At 30.6% G+C, this 18481-nt stretch overlaps 5 protein-coding genes and 1 long non-coding RNA gene across 11 annotated transcripts in view; 2 read left to right on the top strand and 4 right to left on the bottom strand.

Annotated features, from left to right (window-relative positions):
- Window positions 1-5241, bottom strand: part of LOC121122360 (golgin subfamily A member 5) — a 57248-nt gene extending 52007 nt beyond the window's left edge. The window contains exon 1 of the mRNA XM_040717333.2: window positions 5101-5241. The gene's annotated coding sequence lies outside the window, so the exon portion shown is untranslated. The remainder of the gene's footprint in view (window positions 1-5100) is intronic.
- On the top strand, window positions 1683-3668 carry LOC139906240 (uncharacterized). Its single transcript, XR_011781617.1, has 2 exons — window positions 1683-1836; window positions 2925-3668. It is a non-coding gene; the product is annotated as an uncharacterized lncRNA (long non-coding RNA).
- Window positions 5242-5424: 183 nt separating the features above from the next.
- On the bottom strand, window positions 5425-9322 carry LOC139904693 (ubiquitin carboxyl-terminal hydrolase 8-like). The gene is made up of 5 exons (XM_071890747.1): window positions 9272-9322; window positions 8956-9199; window positions 8805-8893; window positions 6068-8717; window positions 5425-6007 (listed from the first exon to the last, which is right to left on the bottom strand). Exons 2-4 carry the CDS (start codon window positions 9143-9145, stop codon window positions 6411-6413), a joined length of 2586 nt encoding a protein of 861 aa, XP_071746848.1. The 5' UTR covers window positions 9146-9199; window positions 9272-9322; the 3' UTR covers window positions 5425-6007; window positions 6068-6410.
- Window positions 9323-10585: 1263 nt separating this feature from the next.
- Rpn6 (regulatory particle non-ATPase 6) lies at window positions 10586-12341 on the bottom strand. The gene is given in 3 exon segments (XM_040718871.2): window positions 10586-10869; window positions 10871-11926; window positions 12126-12341. Coding segments are annotated over 3 exon segments (1476 nt in total). The 5' UTR covers window positions 12333-12341; the 3' UTR covers window positions 10586-10656.
- Window positions 12342-14087: 1746 nt separating this feature from the next.
- LOC121123746 (BLOC-1-related complex subunit 8) lies at window positions 14088-16116 on the top strand. Of its 6 annotated transcripts, none has more exons than XM_071890737.1 (5): window positions 14088-14205; window positions 14321-14477; window positions 14535-14892; window positions 15122-15373; window positions 15895-16116. In XM_071890737.1, exons 2-4 carry the CDS (start codon window positions 14474-14476, stop codon window positions 15327-15329), a joined length of 570 nt encoding a protein of 189 aa, XP_071746838.1. In that variant the 5' UTR covers window positions 14088-14205; window positions 14321-14473; the 3' UTR covers window positions 15330-15373; window positions 15895-16116. The 6 variants fall into 6 exon arrangements, with proteins under 6 accessions (XP_071746838.1, XP_040574811.1, XP_071746839.1 ...); XM_040718877.2 differs by having other exon boundaries at window positions 15857-16116; XM_071890738.1 differs by having other exon boundaries at window positions 15122-15377.
- mRpS9 (mitochondrial ribosomal protein S9) lies at window positions 16034-17511 on the bottom strand. Its single transcript, XM_040718872.2, has 2 exons — window positions 17194-17511; window positions 16034-17120 (listed from the first exon to the last, which is right to left on the bottom strand). The coding sequence occupies exons 1-2, from the start codon at window positions 17509-17511 to the stop codon at window positions 16311-16313; spliced, it is 1128 nt and encodes a 375-aa protein (XP_040574806.1). The 3' UTR covers window positions 16034-16310.
- Window positions 17512-18481: the final 970 nt, after the last annotated feature.

Below are 18481 nucleotides of genomic sequence, written 5' to 3'. Positions count from 1 at the left end.
ATGACCCCTATTTCCCTCAAGGATATTTCGCCGTAGTATATAAATGAATGAAGTTTGTACGTGGTTATTGTTTATTCTTGGTTGAAATTGATGTTCCCTTTGAATTTGTTATATTTTTTACTATTAACTACATTGAATGTTTGTTTTCTGTTGGAATTATGCTCTTGCCTCATACTATGATTGTTTGTCAATCCATGAGTCTTTTCTAGTATGACTAATATATCAGGTACATATAATTATAATTTAAAACGGTGAATTTCTTAGTAATTATTCTATTCGAATTGTTTTTGTTTTTTTCTTATTATGCTAATTTCATTACCTATTTTGTCTCTGGTTCAAGTTTGTTAATGTATGTATTGAAATTTTGGGCTATGATTCCATCATTTTTTTATCAGAAAACAAGGATTTCATGCGTTTTATAGGGACATACATAACATATTTGGATTAAAAAATTCCAAGGGAAAATCCATTTTAACCAAAAATAACAAAAACAACCTATAAATCTAATCTATTTATATATCAAGGCGAAATATCCTTGAGGTATAACGGCTCTTGAATGGGGTAATTAAAATTGGATTTATTTCGAAATCCCAAAATTTGAAAGACCTTAGCAAAATTGTCAAAATAACTACGTATCTAAAACCTCTCAATCAAAAGTTATTTAAAGAGAAACAAAAAAATATATAAATCACCGGGTATTAAAATACCGAAGTTCGATTTATTCAGTGTATGAACGTCACCTATTTGATAGGATACTCAAAATTATGTAAAACAAGATTTTAAATTATTATCATTATAAAACAAAAATAAAACTTTTTCGATTTATAAAACTTGTTTTATGGCCTTTTCAAAAAAAGGAAATTATGTTGTCGCAGCCTGTATAAAAATAGTCATTAGTTAAGTGCGAGTATTAGTAAAAATACTGTATATATATCGTAATACATGAAAACTGCAACGCCAGGCTAGACTGCAGTTGGATTAGTTAACATTCAAGGGCGTCCGCAGGGGGTGGGCTGGATAAGCTGTAGCCCCCCAAAAAAAAAATTATGGAATTTTTGTTTTTTCCAAAAAATTTTAATATATCAATATTTATTCCCAAAAAATTAATTTTTCAGTGAATAGCTATGGATTTTTGAAAAAAAAATTTCCAAAAAAATTAATATTTTAATTTTTGAAAAAATTTAATTAATTGTGAGCAGCTGTGGATTTTTGAAAAAAAATTCCAAAAATGTAATTTTTGAATTTTTTTCCAAAAAAAAAATTAATTATTTTGTGAACTGCTGAAGTTTTTGGATTTTTTTAATTTAATTTTTGAAATTAACATGAAAAACCAGCCCCCCTACCACGAAATATAATCCTACAGACGCCCCCTGACATAAAGATTTTAGATAGGTCTAAGATTTACAAACCCAAAAATAATATTAAGAGTATAGTGTACACGTTATGTATCTATCTTAAAGGTTCATACTCACCCAGAAAACATACGTTCATACGTAATATTATTTAACTTTAAATGTTGTTTTAAAAATATCTCATAGGCAAGTAGTAATTTGTTATTAACTAATAACTACTGAAGAAATTATTAGACACGCCTACATTTTGCATCTAAACTTGCGTGGGTGGTGTTTAAGGATAAACAGAAAGTCAAATTTGATTTAAGATGAATACAAAGTAAATATTATGTAGTTCTCCAACTTTTGTGAAGAAGTGAAGATTTAAAATAAATATTACATAAATGAAATATAATTAATCCCACAAATAATGAGGAAGCATTAGGGGAAAAAAAGAAAAATTGCTTTTGAGAGAGATTCAATTGTTTTTATATAGATTGAAAGTGTAAGTTCAACTCATCTGAAAGAAATATTTATACATTTGATACAATGCTAAATCGTATGCATAAAAAACATAATTGAATTTAAAATTACTATCGTGAAAGGCAACATAATTATATAATTAAGAACCATAAGTGGGAACTCAGACACTAAATTTAGAACATTTAGAGTTACGAAAGTTAGTACCTTTTTGGCTATTTTTCTATTTGGAAGTCTTATAGTATTTTAAAGCATTTATTAACCAATTTTCTAACAATTGCTACTTGTTTTCTAATAATTATATACAAAGTACTCTTCAGTATTACCCAATTTATTGGAGTCGTAAATATTTAGATTGTTTATATACCCAGAGTCAAATCATTTTTTTCACATTATATATAACGTAATAGTTGTAATGTCTACAGAAGTTGCAACTTGTATAAGCAAATTATGACAGTGGTAATTTCTTCGTCTTAAAATGAATTATTTAATTACAACATTGGTAATTGTAATTACCAAATATTAATTGATATTCCAATTTCATTTTGATCTATTAAAATGATATGGTCGTTATGTATTTATGTGTAATATAACTCTGGGCATTTTAACTTTATAATGTGCCACAGAATACTTATATTTTATTCATTTGTATTAAAATAGTCATAAATTGCACCAATAATATATCAATCATGCATGAAATATTCAATTATTGCATTATGATTATGTCAAGTACTGTAAATCTTTCATTTAAAATTATTTATCTCATTTTTTGTTTACAACTTGTACAGAACTGATATAAAGTACTTCTTAAATTTGTATTTTTTCATTCCGAGAACTCTAACGGTACTCGATGAAAATGTTCAAGAACTTGTGAGCAAAGACTTCATACACAACTTGGACTAGTTGTACATATAATGACTACTTTTCCACACCTCTCTCAAGTACTCAGAAGAATCACAAACATAGCAAACCAAGATTATTTTTATAAATCGAAAATCAACTTTCAACTACATTAATTTGACACAATATAAAATGCTTGCAGTTATTAGATATCATCAAGTGATATAAAGGTATTTTCCTAACAAATAAAAATATATACATACATATTTTCAGATTATGTCGGAAGAGGACGCTATTTATTGTGAACCTAGATGCCCCTGTATCCTTACAAGGAAAAGAATTGTTCTAACAATCCTTGCATTATGCTGTATGGCACTTGTTACATGGACTGTGGTTGTAACAGCAAAAACACCGAATCAACTAGGAGGATCCGGTATCAATACAACATATGTATTCATTGATGACAGCAAAGGGATTGAAAATTTAAACATAACAATGAACAGTGTACTTAAAATGAAGAAACATTCTAGTGCCTTGAATAAAGCCATCAAAAAAGTTGAGGAAAAACATCCATTACCAGACTCACCAGCCACTCGACTCCAAATCATAAAAAGAGAAAATGAAGACTTGTGCAAGTGTATTTGTACAATTGCTTCAAACAAACAGGACATTATGAATGCTTTGAGAAATCAAAATGATATGAAAGAGTTTTAATTAATTATTATTAGTCATGATGATTTTGATATTATTTCACTCAACAACAACAACAACAGAATATCCATATCTGTTAAATATCGATATTCTAATTATAAATTTTCACACAAGCTACAACAAAGGACTTAATAAATCAAAAATTAAAATTCCATTATACTCATATTTAAATACAAAGTGAATTAAAACAAAATTTAATAAATAGGTATGTACTAAACAATCAAGCTATATGAATTGAATGAAAGTAGTTCATAAATTATTGTCAATATTATTGCTAAAAAAAATATAGTATGGTGTTCTTCATAATCATATTTGATGTCTTTATTACAGAAAATAACTGAAGTGGTGGTTCTGGAGCTAGGTAATTTTCCCTTCAACTATTTTGGCTCAGGACATTTTGTCTTAAATAATTTTATCTTAGGACATTTTACCTTAAAACCAAGGATATTTCGTCTTAATATATAAATAGATGAGATTTATACGTCGTTCTTGTTATTTTCGGTTACAAAAATTGACGTTCTCTTGGAATTTTTTTATCAAAATATGTTATGTGTATTACTATAAAATGCATTAAATGCTTGTTTTCTGTTAAAAAATTGATGAATTATCCCCCAAAAATTCCAATACATACACCAACAAAATCTAACTATGTAATGAATTCGAACCAGAGACGAAGTATGTAATAAAAATAGTATAATAAGAAAAAAAAAATACAACAATGATTCTAATATAATAATTGCTAATCCCTACGCCGTTAGTAATTGCCATTAGACATGGATTATTCATACTAGAAAAAAATCATGGATTGACGAACAAGCATAATATAAGGCAAGAACATAATTTTATCATTATTCCAACAGAAAACAAGCATATTTAATGCATTTTATACTAATCAATATTATATATTTTGATTTAAAAAATTCAAAGGAATCATCAATTTCAACCAAGAATAAACAATAACCCCGTATAAATTTCATTAATTTATATACAACGGCGAAATATCCTTGAGACAAAATGGCTTTTAGGCGAAATGTCCTTAAGCAAAATTACAGGGCACCGGTGGTTGTACATTTAAAGTAATAGTGTTTTTACGTGACGTCACAATTTTGATGTCGTCCATTTTGGAGGCCTAAATAACCAAGTTTTATTACAATGAATACCCTTTTTTTATTGACATTAAGTAAAATACTGTTGGATGTCAAATGAGGCATAAATAAATAGAAGGACTTACAGCTTAAAGTCTTTAAAAATGTTATCTTTCAATTGCCTCATTTGAATATATATTTAAGTTTAAAATATATTATTACATAGTTATAGAATCTACTCTCCGTGTTGTAGATACAAATTCACTATAAAATGGAAAGAATGACATATTTTTCCCTAACTATCCTACTTATCTCGTCCCTAGTCGATCAAAAACCAAAAAATGTACCAATTTAGACATATAGGGATTTTCAGTACATATTACTTTGATTTGATTCAAATATCAGTGTTTATCATTGGTATCAAGTAGTATACAATGGAAGTATAGTGTTTTTTTTAATTATTATTAAAGTAATTTTAGTAAGGTCTATTGGAAATTTGTTCATTTTATGTAATAAAAATATAAACTTAGAGCCTCCAAGATGGCGTCTCCTTCAATTATTATGCAATTTATGACGCCACTGAAAATTCTATGTTATTTAGACTTATCTTTTTTAAATAAAAACTGGTTTTTAAATTGAAAAAATGGACTTACTTAACATAAAATTATCCTTGATGCTGGAATTCAGTGTTGACGTGTATTCATTTATTTAATAAACGGCCCTCTTACGGATTTATTCTGAAACTTTTAATATTCTGTTAATCCAGATGTTGAGGAGAGCCTACCAAAGGCTTTAATTATTTATGGCCTATCAGGTTTTCTGATTAATTATTAACTAAAAAAAATAATATTAAGAATAATTTCTTTAACTGTCATAGCCAGAATAAAGTTGTTTTATGAAGACCAAGATTGTTAAATACTCTATTTTGATGCACCATATTGATATATGTAAATGTAAAAAACAAACCAATGTTATGATTGAAGATAATTGAAGGAATACAGCCAAGTTTATTGCATTTAGCTTAATGACAAACATAAATATTTATGTATGTAACATTTTATCATACATTAATTCTATTTAGAAATTATTCAAAAACGACACTAATATAAGGTGAAGACCAATTACTGACAATATGAAATCCAACCCATAAAGAACATCTTCAACGATCTTAATTGGACGGATTAAAATAAAGTCCCTAACTTCCAAAGGCTAGACATGGAGGGTATATTAGGAGAATATATCAAGGTTCGGTGATGGAAAAGGACAGTCAATCGAAACTAAAAACTTGGAATATTGACTTGCAAACTTGCGCAATTCATCCTCTGTTGCTATTTCGTAAATACGTTTTCCTTCTCTGTGGAACATACTCATTGTTTCCTTATCCTCCTCAGACTGAAATGATAGAGTTCCTTCTTGATAGATTCCATAAATAACAGAAACAAACGACTTGATAAATGATTTCAATCGATATGACTTAAATCCAACTTCATAACCAGCGTCAAATGCCTCTTGGAGAAAAACATCATTCTCTCCTGAAGTCAATCCTTCTCTTATTCCTTCCTGTAAAAAAGGAATTTTTCATATTATCAAAATTATAATTTTCATTTTTAAGATGTTTACTGTTTTAAACTTTTCCAAGTATAATGCATAACTTCGGTCCTCCATTTTTTTCATTCCTTCATCTGACTCATCAAAGACGTCGTCGTCTTGCACTTTGTGATCCATTTTTTAGCAATTTTAAGTGAATCTAATAAAAATACTTATTTAAGAAGGGATGTCATAATAATTACATTCAAGTCTAACAATAATAAAGCGATATATTATAAACCAAAGAGTAAAACAATCTAATGAATATAAAATGCTTCATATAATACATAGAAATAAATATAGCCACTCTTTTTTATCACAGTTCTGTGTAAATTTAGGAAATTAGATAATAATTGACTGGTGAAAAGTCTGGTACTCAGTTCTTTGCAGCATAAAATAAAACATATGCAGCGGGAGTAACTACATTGTTTTTATCGAGTTCATGGACTTCATTATCATCATACTTATGCCACTTGGAATAGACCTGAGAGTAGCAATAAGCAGTATAATGACCACTTTCCATACTTCCAAAATGGTTGCAAACGCCATATAAACTAAAATCGCTAAGAGTATTAAGGGAACCTTCGTCTGATGTTGTAACATAGCGTCCAAAGTTTACGTGCTCCAAATCGAAATCAACTACATTTTGTTTCTTCCTCCATAGGCCATCGTTGAAAAACCGGGCAAGATGAATAGTTAAAATGAGGGGCAATTTCACTAAATCAAATTTTTTTATTGACCTTCCATTATGCTTACACTTGGAGCAAGTCCACGTCACATGCACTGGTTCTAGATACAATTTAATACATTCAAATAAAGTAACTTTTCTATTTCCAGGAGGTAACTCTAAACTAAGTTCCATAAAGGAATCATACCGTGATGATTCATAGTGACATGAAGGGCATTCTAAAGTGGACTTCCTTTGCCCATAGAAAGTTTGTTTAATGAAGGACTTATCTACACAAAGTTCATATTCCCAAGCTTTTTTTGCAGCAGCTTTTTTAGAAGGAGCATTCTCCGTTTTTTGCTCTGGAAGAGTTACTTTCTCTCGAATTTCGTTGACATCGTTATGTAGCCAAAGCATGAATGACAAAAAGAATTCATGGGCATCTTGTTGATCAAATCCAGAAAAATTAGAATTGTATTTCCCTATCACACGCTTCATGTCGGAAGGGGATATGCTTTTAACATTGCCACTCCACATTTGCTGTAATAGAGCTGAGTATTCCCTTGCAATGTCTCCTTTAGTGTCAGACTTTTTATTAAGATCATTCAAGTACTTGTTTTCGAGGAAATATTTTGCCATTACTGTGAAATTGCTGATACATTGCAAAATACTATTCATATAGCACGTATTTCCTAAATTTTTCAGACCAGTAAGACCTCTTTTCTTTTGTCCAGACGACCAAACATGATCAAAATTTCTTTTTATTTGAGTGCTAGGTTTAGTGGAACGATCAACATGGATTTTAGGCATTAAAGAACTAGGAGAATATTCATCTTCTTCTTCTTCTTTTTTTGCTAACTCAGCTATATTTGGGGATGAATAAGATCGATTCATATTGGAACTGAAAGGAGTAGCATTAAGAGTGTTACTTCCTCTTGTAGGATATTTATTATGAATTCCATCACCCGTAAAGGTCTCTTTCGACGAGTTTTTTTGTTCATTTATGGTAGTTCCAAAACCACTTATTCTTAAGTTTTCCTTATCTTGTTTATTTTCTGAAAACAGTTTCTTTCTCTCAAAGTCTGTAATGACGTTTTTCTTTTCTTCATCTTGTACAACTTCTTTACTCCGTTGAGCATAATCATTTTTCATATAATCTTTTTTCGGCTTGACTTCTTTATTTGATTGATCTTCCTTGTCTTTAAGTAGATATGTCTTTAAGGAACGATCAGGTACATTGGGCTTAAGCTCTCTTCCTTTAACGTCTTCTGGATAGTCCGTGTTGAGAGTAGGAACTGGGCGGTTATAAGGTAAGGGATTTTCTGACTGACTTGAAGAGAAAGATATTGCTCCAGAAGTGAAGGCCGGACTTTTTGAACTTTGCGGAGGAGGGGAAGGAGAAGGTACTGCTTTATTTTCTCCTTGGTCAACTTCAGGATATGTCAGATTTTTAATATCAACAATCTTGTTTGCATTAGTTGTCTTGGATCCAATGGATTTTGTTTTTTTAGTCGTTTCCAAAGGATAGGCCATCGAAAATTTTTCGAACCCTCCTTCACATATTATTATGTTATGACTTACTTTATCGCATTCCCATTTCAAAAGTATATCTTTTAAGTCTTTCAAGTTATCATTATCTTCGATGTGTTTACTATTGTTGTCCATAATAATTATATAGTCCATCAAGGAGCGATTAGCAAATAGCTTTTTGTCTTCTTTATACAATAGATCTTCAATATTTTTTGGAATTATACCAGGACAGATAAACTTTGGAGGAATATTTACACTTTCTTTCCAATTAATGCTATTATCTGCATATTCGTCACTATTTCGTACATCACAAAGTAAAAATCTTTGACTTTTAGAGCTTTTTAAATTCTTCAAATCATTCACACTGATCCTGTACTTAAACTTTTCCTCTTTAATAACAGGTGGGATATCCTTCACAGATTTAGTTTTGCTTTCGTAGTCTTTTTGCAAAGATTTGGATAATTTTTCAAGTAATACCACGGCATTCTTCATGAAAAAAAATGATATAGTTTGATTAGAAATGTGTTTTATCAAGGAGGAAAAGTTATTATTGAGAAGACTTATAATACAAACTTCAATGATTGATTTTCCTCCGATTATATTCAAGTATTCCTTCTTGTCTTTCCTGAATTGATTCGACCTCTGTAGTTTTTGAAATAAAGCTATGAAAAATATGTTATTTGGAGGAAGATATAAAAGAAAATTAGAAAGGGGACTGACTTACATTGGAACCTAAATAAGCAGATATACGCATCTTCGTTCATTTTGATATTATAGCACTCAACACCTTTATCATAGGATTTCCTCATCGATTTGCATAACATGGGCATATGCATTTTACTTAGATTTATGCTCGGAAGTTCCGAGGCATGTTTGTTGATTTCTTCAAGAGAGCTAAACTTCAAAGAAACCATCTCTGCAGTAAGAATCCGTCCGCACTTCTCCGAAACGATTTATTTTTCAGTTGTCTTAAATAATGAAGCATTAGATATTAATATAATCATAAAATATCATATTGTGAGTAAGTATTGACACTCAACCTTTTCTTTAATAGCAACGCCTTCCTCGCCTTACTGAATTACTACAGTGACATCTGTTGTTCAAAGTTTACAACTTTCTCATGCATGTTCTTACTTATTAATTATTATAAATGTAGTTATTTATTTATTAGATTGTAATTCTATTCAATCAACTCTTTCGTTCTCAGAGCTTAGGAATTTTTTTATGATTTTATCTTTTAATATATATATCTTATTTATCTTTTTGCAGTCGCTATACAACATTTGTTTCTTATTTAATAATTTAGCTAGAACATCATAGAATGCTTTGCTCAATATATTCGTTACGTGGTATAATTTGTCTATTTTGAAATATTTTGTGTAAAGGAAAATATGGGTATATCAAACATGGAATTCATTTGTCAAAAAGTGAAGCTAAATTTTGTCAAATTGTAATATCTATGTTATTTCTTTTTTCAGATATAAGAAAAACCTGAACCTAAAAATGTACAACTTTGAAAAATTTGTTCAAGAAAACGTCCAAAAGTTAAACTATATTCTCTAATTTTATTTTATTAAAAATAACAAAAAATAAGAATTTGCCTTTTGTATAAGCAAAGTTATTCAAACAAAATTCCTAATTTTTTTTCTTCAATAAGTGAAAGGATATTAGTAAATATTCTTATTTAAAAAAGTCATTCAAAATTTAAGTTAAAAATAAAAATGTAACTTAGAAAAAAGGAAATCTTTAAATTTATGACCTATATCATACCAATAGAAAAATCCAAATCAGGCTCTGTCAATATATCCCAAGAGTTTATCTATATATATGATTCTAGAAAGACCTATCTAGTAAAATTCATTTAACTTTGTAAGTAGCAATCATTAATGCAGTCAATATAAGTCACATGAACAAACCAAGGAAACTTGTAATCATGATAAATAATAATGAATAAGTCAAGAGTTTGTCCCTTACAAAAATAACTCGGAAAACATTAAACATACACTGACTTAAGTTTAATGGTACACATTTCTAAGATTCACCTGTAGATACGTTAGTTTTCTTTGCAGATCCTAAGAAAAAAATGTGTTAGGGGCACCATGATTATGAGAAGAAGGACTGATAGTGAATACAAACAAAACCTGAATGAGGTTTTCATATTTTAAGGATTATACTTCATCAACTTTAGAATCAAGATTATGACGTGAAAAGTTGATAAATACTTTTAAACTTTCCTTTAAATAAAATACATTCTGAAAAAGTACTAAAAAGTATACTGATAGTTGTTTAATGATATTTTAAGAGTTAACCGCTATATTATAATCAAGACTCATCAAATACCAAAGGCATTAAACTAAAGTTATTTACTGTATTTGGACACAAAGTATAATAAATGATTTGTAGAAATAATAATTATAAAACTGTTTTAAGTTAACTTCTGAGCAGAAAGATAAAGCCGATCGACCACTCTCGACATAGCATTAATTGTCTCCAACACATCGTCATAAGTAGTGTCTCGCTTTGACTCATCAAAAATTATAAGAACTCCCGTTTCTTGGTCTAAAATTCCTCTGAATTTACGATCTAAAATCATTTGTGATAACTTCTTCTCGACCTCAATTGCTGGAAGCTTAATTTTTTTCGGAAACAAATTGAACTTGAACAGTAGAATAGGGTTCAATAATTCGGCATAAATTTTGCTCCAACATATTTTGATACAGGGTATCTAAATGTTTGGTAACAATTTTGTCGTTTTCCAATTCATTTTTATATGTTTTGAGGGCATTTTTGAAGTCTTCCAAGGATCTATTTTGGCTAGATTTAGCTACGGCCTTCATCGCTTCAATATCAGACCCTGAATATTTGAGAGCCAATTTCCCACTGACAATACCCTGAACTTCATCGGCAAGATTAAGCATAATTTTTGACATGAGCATGTATTTGAGAGCGTTGAGTGCCATTTTATTTTCATCGCAAGAGTCGTATTGTTCGAAAGCTTCATAGAAATAAGAGAATGCCGTTTTAAAATCCTTTTCCTCGTAGGCATGAAGAATACCGGCCTGAAGATCTAATTGAGCTTGAACTTTAGGAGGTACATAGATGGAGTTGGCCGTGGTCCTAGCAGAGGTGAGGGCAGCTCGCGCCTTGGGAAGATTGCTCAGTGCAGTGTAGGTCTTACTTTCCAAGAGCTGCACTTCCACCAAGAGGTTCTTGTCGTCCAGCTTCTTGAGTTCCTTGAGAAGTAAGGTGCCCAAGGAGAGGGCATCCGCGTAGCGCTCCGTGTCGTAATAGAGGGCAATCAGTCGAGACTCCAACGACTGACGCAAAAACGTTCTTCGCTCCTCTTTGGCCCAATCAATGCACTCCTTACAGAGCTGCACCCCCAGCTCCGTCTTCCCTTCCACATTGCGGGACATGTCCAAAAACATGTCCACGAGTCCTCGCACCAACTTGGCCGCTTTGGCTTTACTTATGTGCTTCAAAAAGGGCTGCACTTGCTTGATGAGCTCAGACATCTCTTGGGCCTTCCCTTCCTCGCAGTAACGCTCTCCCAGCTCCAAAATACTCGCCTCCTGATCCTTGAGACCCTCTTCGTTCCCATCCTCCAGCTTGGACAACAATTCCATTCCAGAGAATTTCCCTCCCAAATCGGGGACTTGAGCTCTTTCCAATAGTATGGAGCCAGCCATTGCAATCTAAAGAGTAGAAGTAGAAGGAAAAGAAATTAATCAACTTAAGAACGTCGATTCAACAACACAATCCACAAGGGTAGGTAGAATTAATACAAAATATTAAATAAAGAATTCTCCGACAAGATGACTTTGTAATTTTAGTCCCCACTCTCTCTCACTCTCCATCTCTCTCTTCCCCTCTCTCTCTCTCACACACACTTACCTTCGCGCTCCTTCTCCTCCTGCTGTTGCTGCAGCTTCCTCCAGCTACTTCATCATCAGCTTCTTTTGCTTCTCTTTCTATCTCCTCTCCAACACCAGCAGCTTTACATTCTTTTTTCTTCTTCTCTTTCTTCTTACGAATCAGGGACGACGCTGGACCAAGAGGATCCCTCTTGCTACTCCTGTCAGCTCCACAACTCATTTTCATTCACATTAAATAATTTAAATATTTTCATAAATTCTTTCTCTTTTACGCTTTTTCAATTCAATTTGGGATAGCAACATTTTTTTTTTACAATTTGATTCCACTTTTTGCTGTGTGTATTTTTAAACTGAAACGGAACAAAAAAAGTTAATCGACGTTTTGTAATAATCAGTGATGACTGCTGATTTCAATTAATCCAAATGAGGTGATCACCGAGCTCCTAAAGATATGATTAAATATTATTATAAATAATGGCATGTTGAGAGGATAATACCATGGTCCATGGTTATATTTTAAGGATGGTAAATCCAGAAAATTTTGCATCTAAAAAAAAAGATCCAAAACTGTCTTTTCTCTATATGTATTTTTTTTACCTTGTTAAATATTAAAATAAACATTTATTTTGGATATTTTATTATGGCGAACATTTTGAAAACAATAGCTGTTTTTTTACCATTAGTGCGGTCCCTAGACAAAGGGACACACACTGGACTCATGTCACTAAAGATATTACTAGTTTATATCGTATTAATGGGTTTATTCAGCCAATATTTTTAAATCATATTAAAAAAACTAACAATTATGGAAAGATATCACAAATTTTACAACTCTAAATAACGAGCCTATATTCATATACAAATGCTTAGAAAATGTTGTTAAAACAAAAAAATCCTCAAAACTACACATCAAGAAAAGCAATTAATTAAGGTCATTTAAGAACAAAGAGAACTTGCCACTACGTTTCATTTTCTTGAATAAATTGCTATTGTCTGTATAGTTTTATTTGATTTGATGTATCTTCTATAAATTGTGCTAGAATGAATGCTAATACGCTTCTAATAATAGTTTTTATTTATTTCTTATTTACATTAAATTTGGAAATTATCCCAAATTCATCAAAATTTGAAACTATGAAAATTCTGTTTGATCGTACACCGTAAAAATATAGATTTATATTGTTTTTATGGCAAACTCATCAAAATATCATAGCAGTGGTGCCAGAACTATAGGGATTATTGCGCACCCAACTTTTGCAAAATTTTGACACTAAAATTTATGAAAAAAAGTGGTTTTTTTCTTCTAATAAAAGCTTTTTGTCAAAATGGTGAAGAACTTGTTCTTTCCTATATTTAAATTTAAATTTAATTTCGATTATTGTTTTTTTAGTAAAGACATTTTGAATGACCTCAAATCATATTTTATAATTAATATTTCAAAGGTGGGTGACATTATTTCTTAGGTTAAAGAATGAGACAAGTGCCCCAATACCTCTCTAAAATCGGCCTTGCTTTTAAACATGGAGCTCCAAACTGCAGCATTTCAAATCAAAATGTTGAACGCCGATGAACGTTAATGATATAGTAATGAAAAACTAAGGCATAATTACAGTTGAATAGATTCATAAATACTAGGGAGTGTGTATAATTTTTTTAAATTGGTTAAATAAAAAAACGTTTTTCAGATTAAGGCAAATCATCATTAATGGCTATTAAGGATGAAAACCTATGCCACATTTTATAGCAACCAACAAATAATGAAATGTTTTTCAGATTCGAACAAAAAAAAAATGAACTTAAAATTAATGCTTTATAATGTGGATATTTTAAACATGCAATTTTTACATATAAAATTAACACTACATAAAATTTCGGATCCCATCAAAGTAAGGCTGGATCATTAAAATTTGAAAATATAAAAACTGCAACAACCTGACCCAGTCTCCCCTATTTTGTGATTATAATCCGCTGAATAATATTTATTATTTAGTAAACTGAATTGAAATGACGTCAAAAAATCTGTCCTATTGTCAGTATTGATCCTTTTTGACATTTTATTTTTAAAATCATTTTGTTAAAGTTTTTAAAATACATATTAGGTAATTACTAATTATTAATATAAAAATAATAGACTTAATAATCATATTATATAATTTATAAAATAATAATCTGTATTATTATTATATTTTTGGTTGAAATGAAACAATTATTTAGTTCCTAGAGGTTATTCAAAAATATATATTATAACTTATAAGAAGTGTTTTAGTTTCCTAAAGACTAAAATTCTAAAATGGATGAGCCTTGGGTTAAGTGAGACTTTTAGAAATATACAATTTTAATTATCTGAAGAGGAATCAATATCAAACCATGGGTGAGTTCATTTGTCGTTAATTAAATATTAGACAATCTTTGTATTTGTTCCTTTTAGCAAGTGAAAGCCCGATAAGTGAAATTAAAGCTTATGAAACAGATCAAGAACTTGAAACCCGAGTCAAAAAAGTTGGAGAGAGAATATCCGAAAACCTCCACATCTGTGCTAATGAGCCATCACTCGCTTTATATCGATTAGCTGAACATGTCAAAAAAACGCTTCCACCCACAGTAGAAAGTCGAAAACGGGTTAGAATTTTACGCTCTGAATTACAAGGTGCTTATTTTGATGCAGATTATAGTCTACAAGTCATTCATTCCATGGATAAAGCGAGTTCATATTTGACACAGACCCAAGAGTTATTAAAAAATTCTATCTTTCTTGTTCAACAAATCAAGTATGAAAGAACTAGAAGGTGATGTTAAAACATATACTGGATGATGTTTCATTTCATTAATTTTAATTTAATATAAAAAATATTTTGTATTTTTGTAACTTTTAGAAATAAAACTGATATTTAAAGTTGTTTAAATCAGAGGATTTAAAAGACATATATTGATATTATACTTTCTAATTTTTAATTGCCTTGACTAAAATTGGCATGTATTTATGTCCATATGATTAATAAAGATTATATATTTTAGACCCCGCCAAAGGGAGCAATCAATGTACCAGAGATTTTCAGCACATCTGACTTCTGTTGACTTGTCTGACTTAAAGGAGACGGCTCGTGAAACTGCAAGTCGAGTGGAGAGTGCATTACAACGCACAACTAGTAGCAGTAGTGCAGGAAGTACAGGAGACCCTGGAACTTCTGTTTTAAATCGTGGGTCGTCGTCTTCGTCTAATTAAGATTTGTACTATATCAAAACCAAAGACTTGATCAGTGTTTTTAAGTATGTATGTAATTAGATATACATTAGGACGGGTTATTTTCCAACTTTTTTCGAAATTCAATTATGGGTTGTGCGGAAATTTTAATGTGGTAAAAAATTACTTATGCAATTTTCTAAAGCCATCCTGCAGCCGGAGCAAAAAGGGAGAATAACCTTATGAAATTTCTATGATCCACGTGTAGTGCGCTATAGTATATATATATATTCTGAAAGGAAAGATTAAAATATATAATCAAAATTTCCTTCATTGATATTTTTTTAGGTTAGAAAAGTGTTTTATCAAAATGGTTCTTTTTTTACTCTTTATTGACTAAATAAAGAATGTCTGCTTTGTTCCAATTTTTGCCCCAGATGTCCGACCTAAGATAGTATCGTAGGACATTGGAATTTTGCATATGTTATTTTCTTACCAATTGACGAACTTCTCCGTACTTATCGTAATATCGAAAAAAGTTGAAAAACATAATACGCATACATATTAAGGAACCATGCTATCTATTTGTACTTTCAAATTATTCTAGTCAATCACTGAGACAATATAAATTAAAAATCATATGCCAAATTCATTATCCATAGTAGAGATTAGAAGTAAGTGATGATTTATTTATCTGTATAAAGTTTTTAGGATCTCCAGTTATTAAAAAAATGTTTTTACCCTAATGTTCTTAACTTATTTTATTCTGATTGTATTTGAACGTTAACATTTATTATTTTAAATAAAAATAAATTTTAAAACAAATAAATGGTAACCCTTTTTAAAGGTATTTATAAACCCACGCGATATAATTTTATGTTCAATAACAGACCAAGAGTAAGATGGGAAACTGTTGGTCTGTTCAAACTTGACGAAGTATAACAATATAAGTGATTCATCTTAGTTAAAAAATTCGAGAGAAATAGGGCGACAATTAATTAATACATTGCTAAGAGAGCATATTTAACGCTTTTTAAATTTAGGTTTCTTCCTTGACTTGACGTGCCCAAAGCGTTTTCGTTCACGAACACGTATGTCTTGTGTTAGTAATCCCATTAATCGCATTTCGTCGACTTTTTCAGCGTCAACAAATGATTTGAGACAAGTAGAAAGAGCATAACGCACAGCCCCTGCCTGGCCCGAGGTTCCTCCAGCATAAACAATGCAATGCACATCCACAGCTCCGAGAAGTCGTGTCAATTGTAGGGGGAACATAATTTGATGGCGATCCATATAATTATCAAAATAACCAATTCCTTGTACATCTTCAGGATAATCTAAATGCGCAATTGAAAATGAACCTTTACCAGGCTTCGTAACTTTCACGTGTGCAACGCTTGTTTTCCTTTGACCGATGGCCTCCACATAAGCACAACCTTTTTCATCAAACTTTGGTTGAATAAATTCTACTTCTTTGATTGTTTCATCATTCGACCCAATTTTTCGTCTGTAAGAACCCAAATAATCTTTAATTTTATATGCAAAAGCATGGGAAGAAAGTCGCTCTAAAATTTCCAATAATTCACTATATTGATCATCAGATATTCTCTCCAAATAAGTGTCTTGAAGTTCCTCTTTAGAAACCCATTGTGAGCCCGAGAAAAAGGCTCCTTCTAATGGATTATGTACTATTTTGGTGGGTCTGTCTTCAAGAAATTGGATTAATTGAAGTCTTCCAACGAGATCATGTAGAGTTTGGACAAAATTGGGTGATACACAATAAAAAAAAGAATGAAACGGCCGTCCTTCATCATCGAACTCGGCATCTTTTTCCTAAAAACAAACAATGTTAAGATCAATGTATACATATATTATTATATAAGATCAAGGGTCTTGTGAACTTTACTTTAGGAAATATTTCTTCTGGAGGCTTCAGAATAGGTCTTGCTTCAGGGTTGTGCAATCCAGATGGGAAAAGATATTCAATGGCACGGTCAATCTCTTCTTGACTCAAAGTTTCTATAGGGATGCCCATCATTTTAGCTAAATTAGCCTTTCCTCTCTCAAATGATTCCCTTTCTCCAGCAATGAACGCATCATGATTTCGTTTCTTAACCAAATAATATTTCATAGCAGAGCTAATTTCTGGAACGCTCTGGGAAGACATCCATTGCTTGAAGCAGTTGGTAGAACTACCCAAGCTGGCAACACGTCGGAGAAACATTATGTTGATATCCTACCTCAGATTTATAGAAGTATTAATTTCAGTAATCATCAAAATCCTGCATTCCCATACAACTCCATTCAGGGCGATCACGTTTATTTGATAAAATCAAAATCAAATGTGATAATAATATTATAAGTTACTTTTAGAATTTTAGCTAATTCATAACATTGGAAAAATATCAGATTTTACTATATAAACAGCTGCAAATATATTTTCCATTTGGTCTTCTACATTAGATTCTCAAGCAACCTCTCACGTCTCAATCTAATTATATTTTTAGAAACTAAATTTCACAACATCATTATTTTGAAGTATTTACATAGCTATAATCTATTGACTCTGGTACATTGATTGATTAGGAGTAGAACATTACATTACAGCCATGACTTATGTCAGTTAACCGATCTGAAACTTTATCTGACACATATTTCGGTGGAAATATTTAAATACAAATTAAATATTAGAGTACGTATTTTCATAAAGAGACGGCTAAATAAATAAGATTTCAAATACTTTTGTGTTGTAAAATTGGTGTCTTGTAATTATGCAAAATTTTGGCTGACCCCTTATTTATAATGAGTCATATTGATACCCATAAATAATTCATATATTAATTAAAAAAATACAAATTGATGGAAATAATTGAGTAAATATAAATTTCAAACAATATATTTTCATTTATGACACATTAATCAAATAATTTGTCATGGTTTATTATAGGCAAGAAAAAATCATTATAATCCAAGTCAAAGACAAGTTTTAAGTCTTTGCTCAAAAGCACAACTCCTTGAATATTTCCATCAAGTTTATAATTATTATTTATGATATAGTATCCGTAGTGATAAAGCTTTTCTTGAGCTCAGTGCTATAAATGATTTATAACTAAGAATAAATAGTGGGGGTTTTATATGAAAGAAATTTTCATTCTTGTTGATTTTTTAATAAATAAAATACAATTAAGATTTAC

The sequence above is a fragment of the Lepeophtheirus salmonis genome, chromosome 8 (assembly GCF_016086655.4).
Source record: "Lepeophtheirus salmonis chromosome 8, UVic_Lsal_1.4, whole genome shotgun sequence".
In the NCBI taxonomy this organism is placed as follows: domain Eukaryota; kingdom Metazoa; phylum Arthropoda; class Copepoda; order Siphonostomatoida; family Caligidae; genus Lepeophtheirus; species Lepeophtheirus salmonis.
The sequence above is the reverse complement of the archived record's forward strand: the minus strand, read 5'-3'. Positions and strand labels throughout refer to the sequence as shown.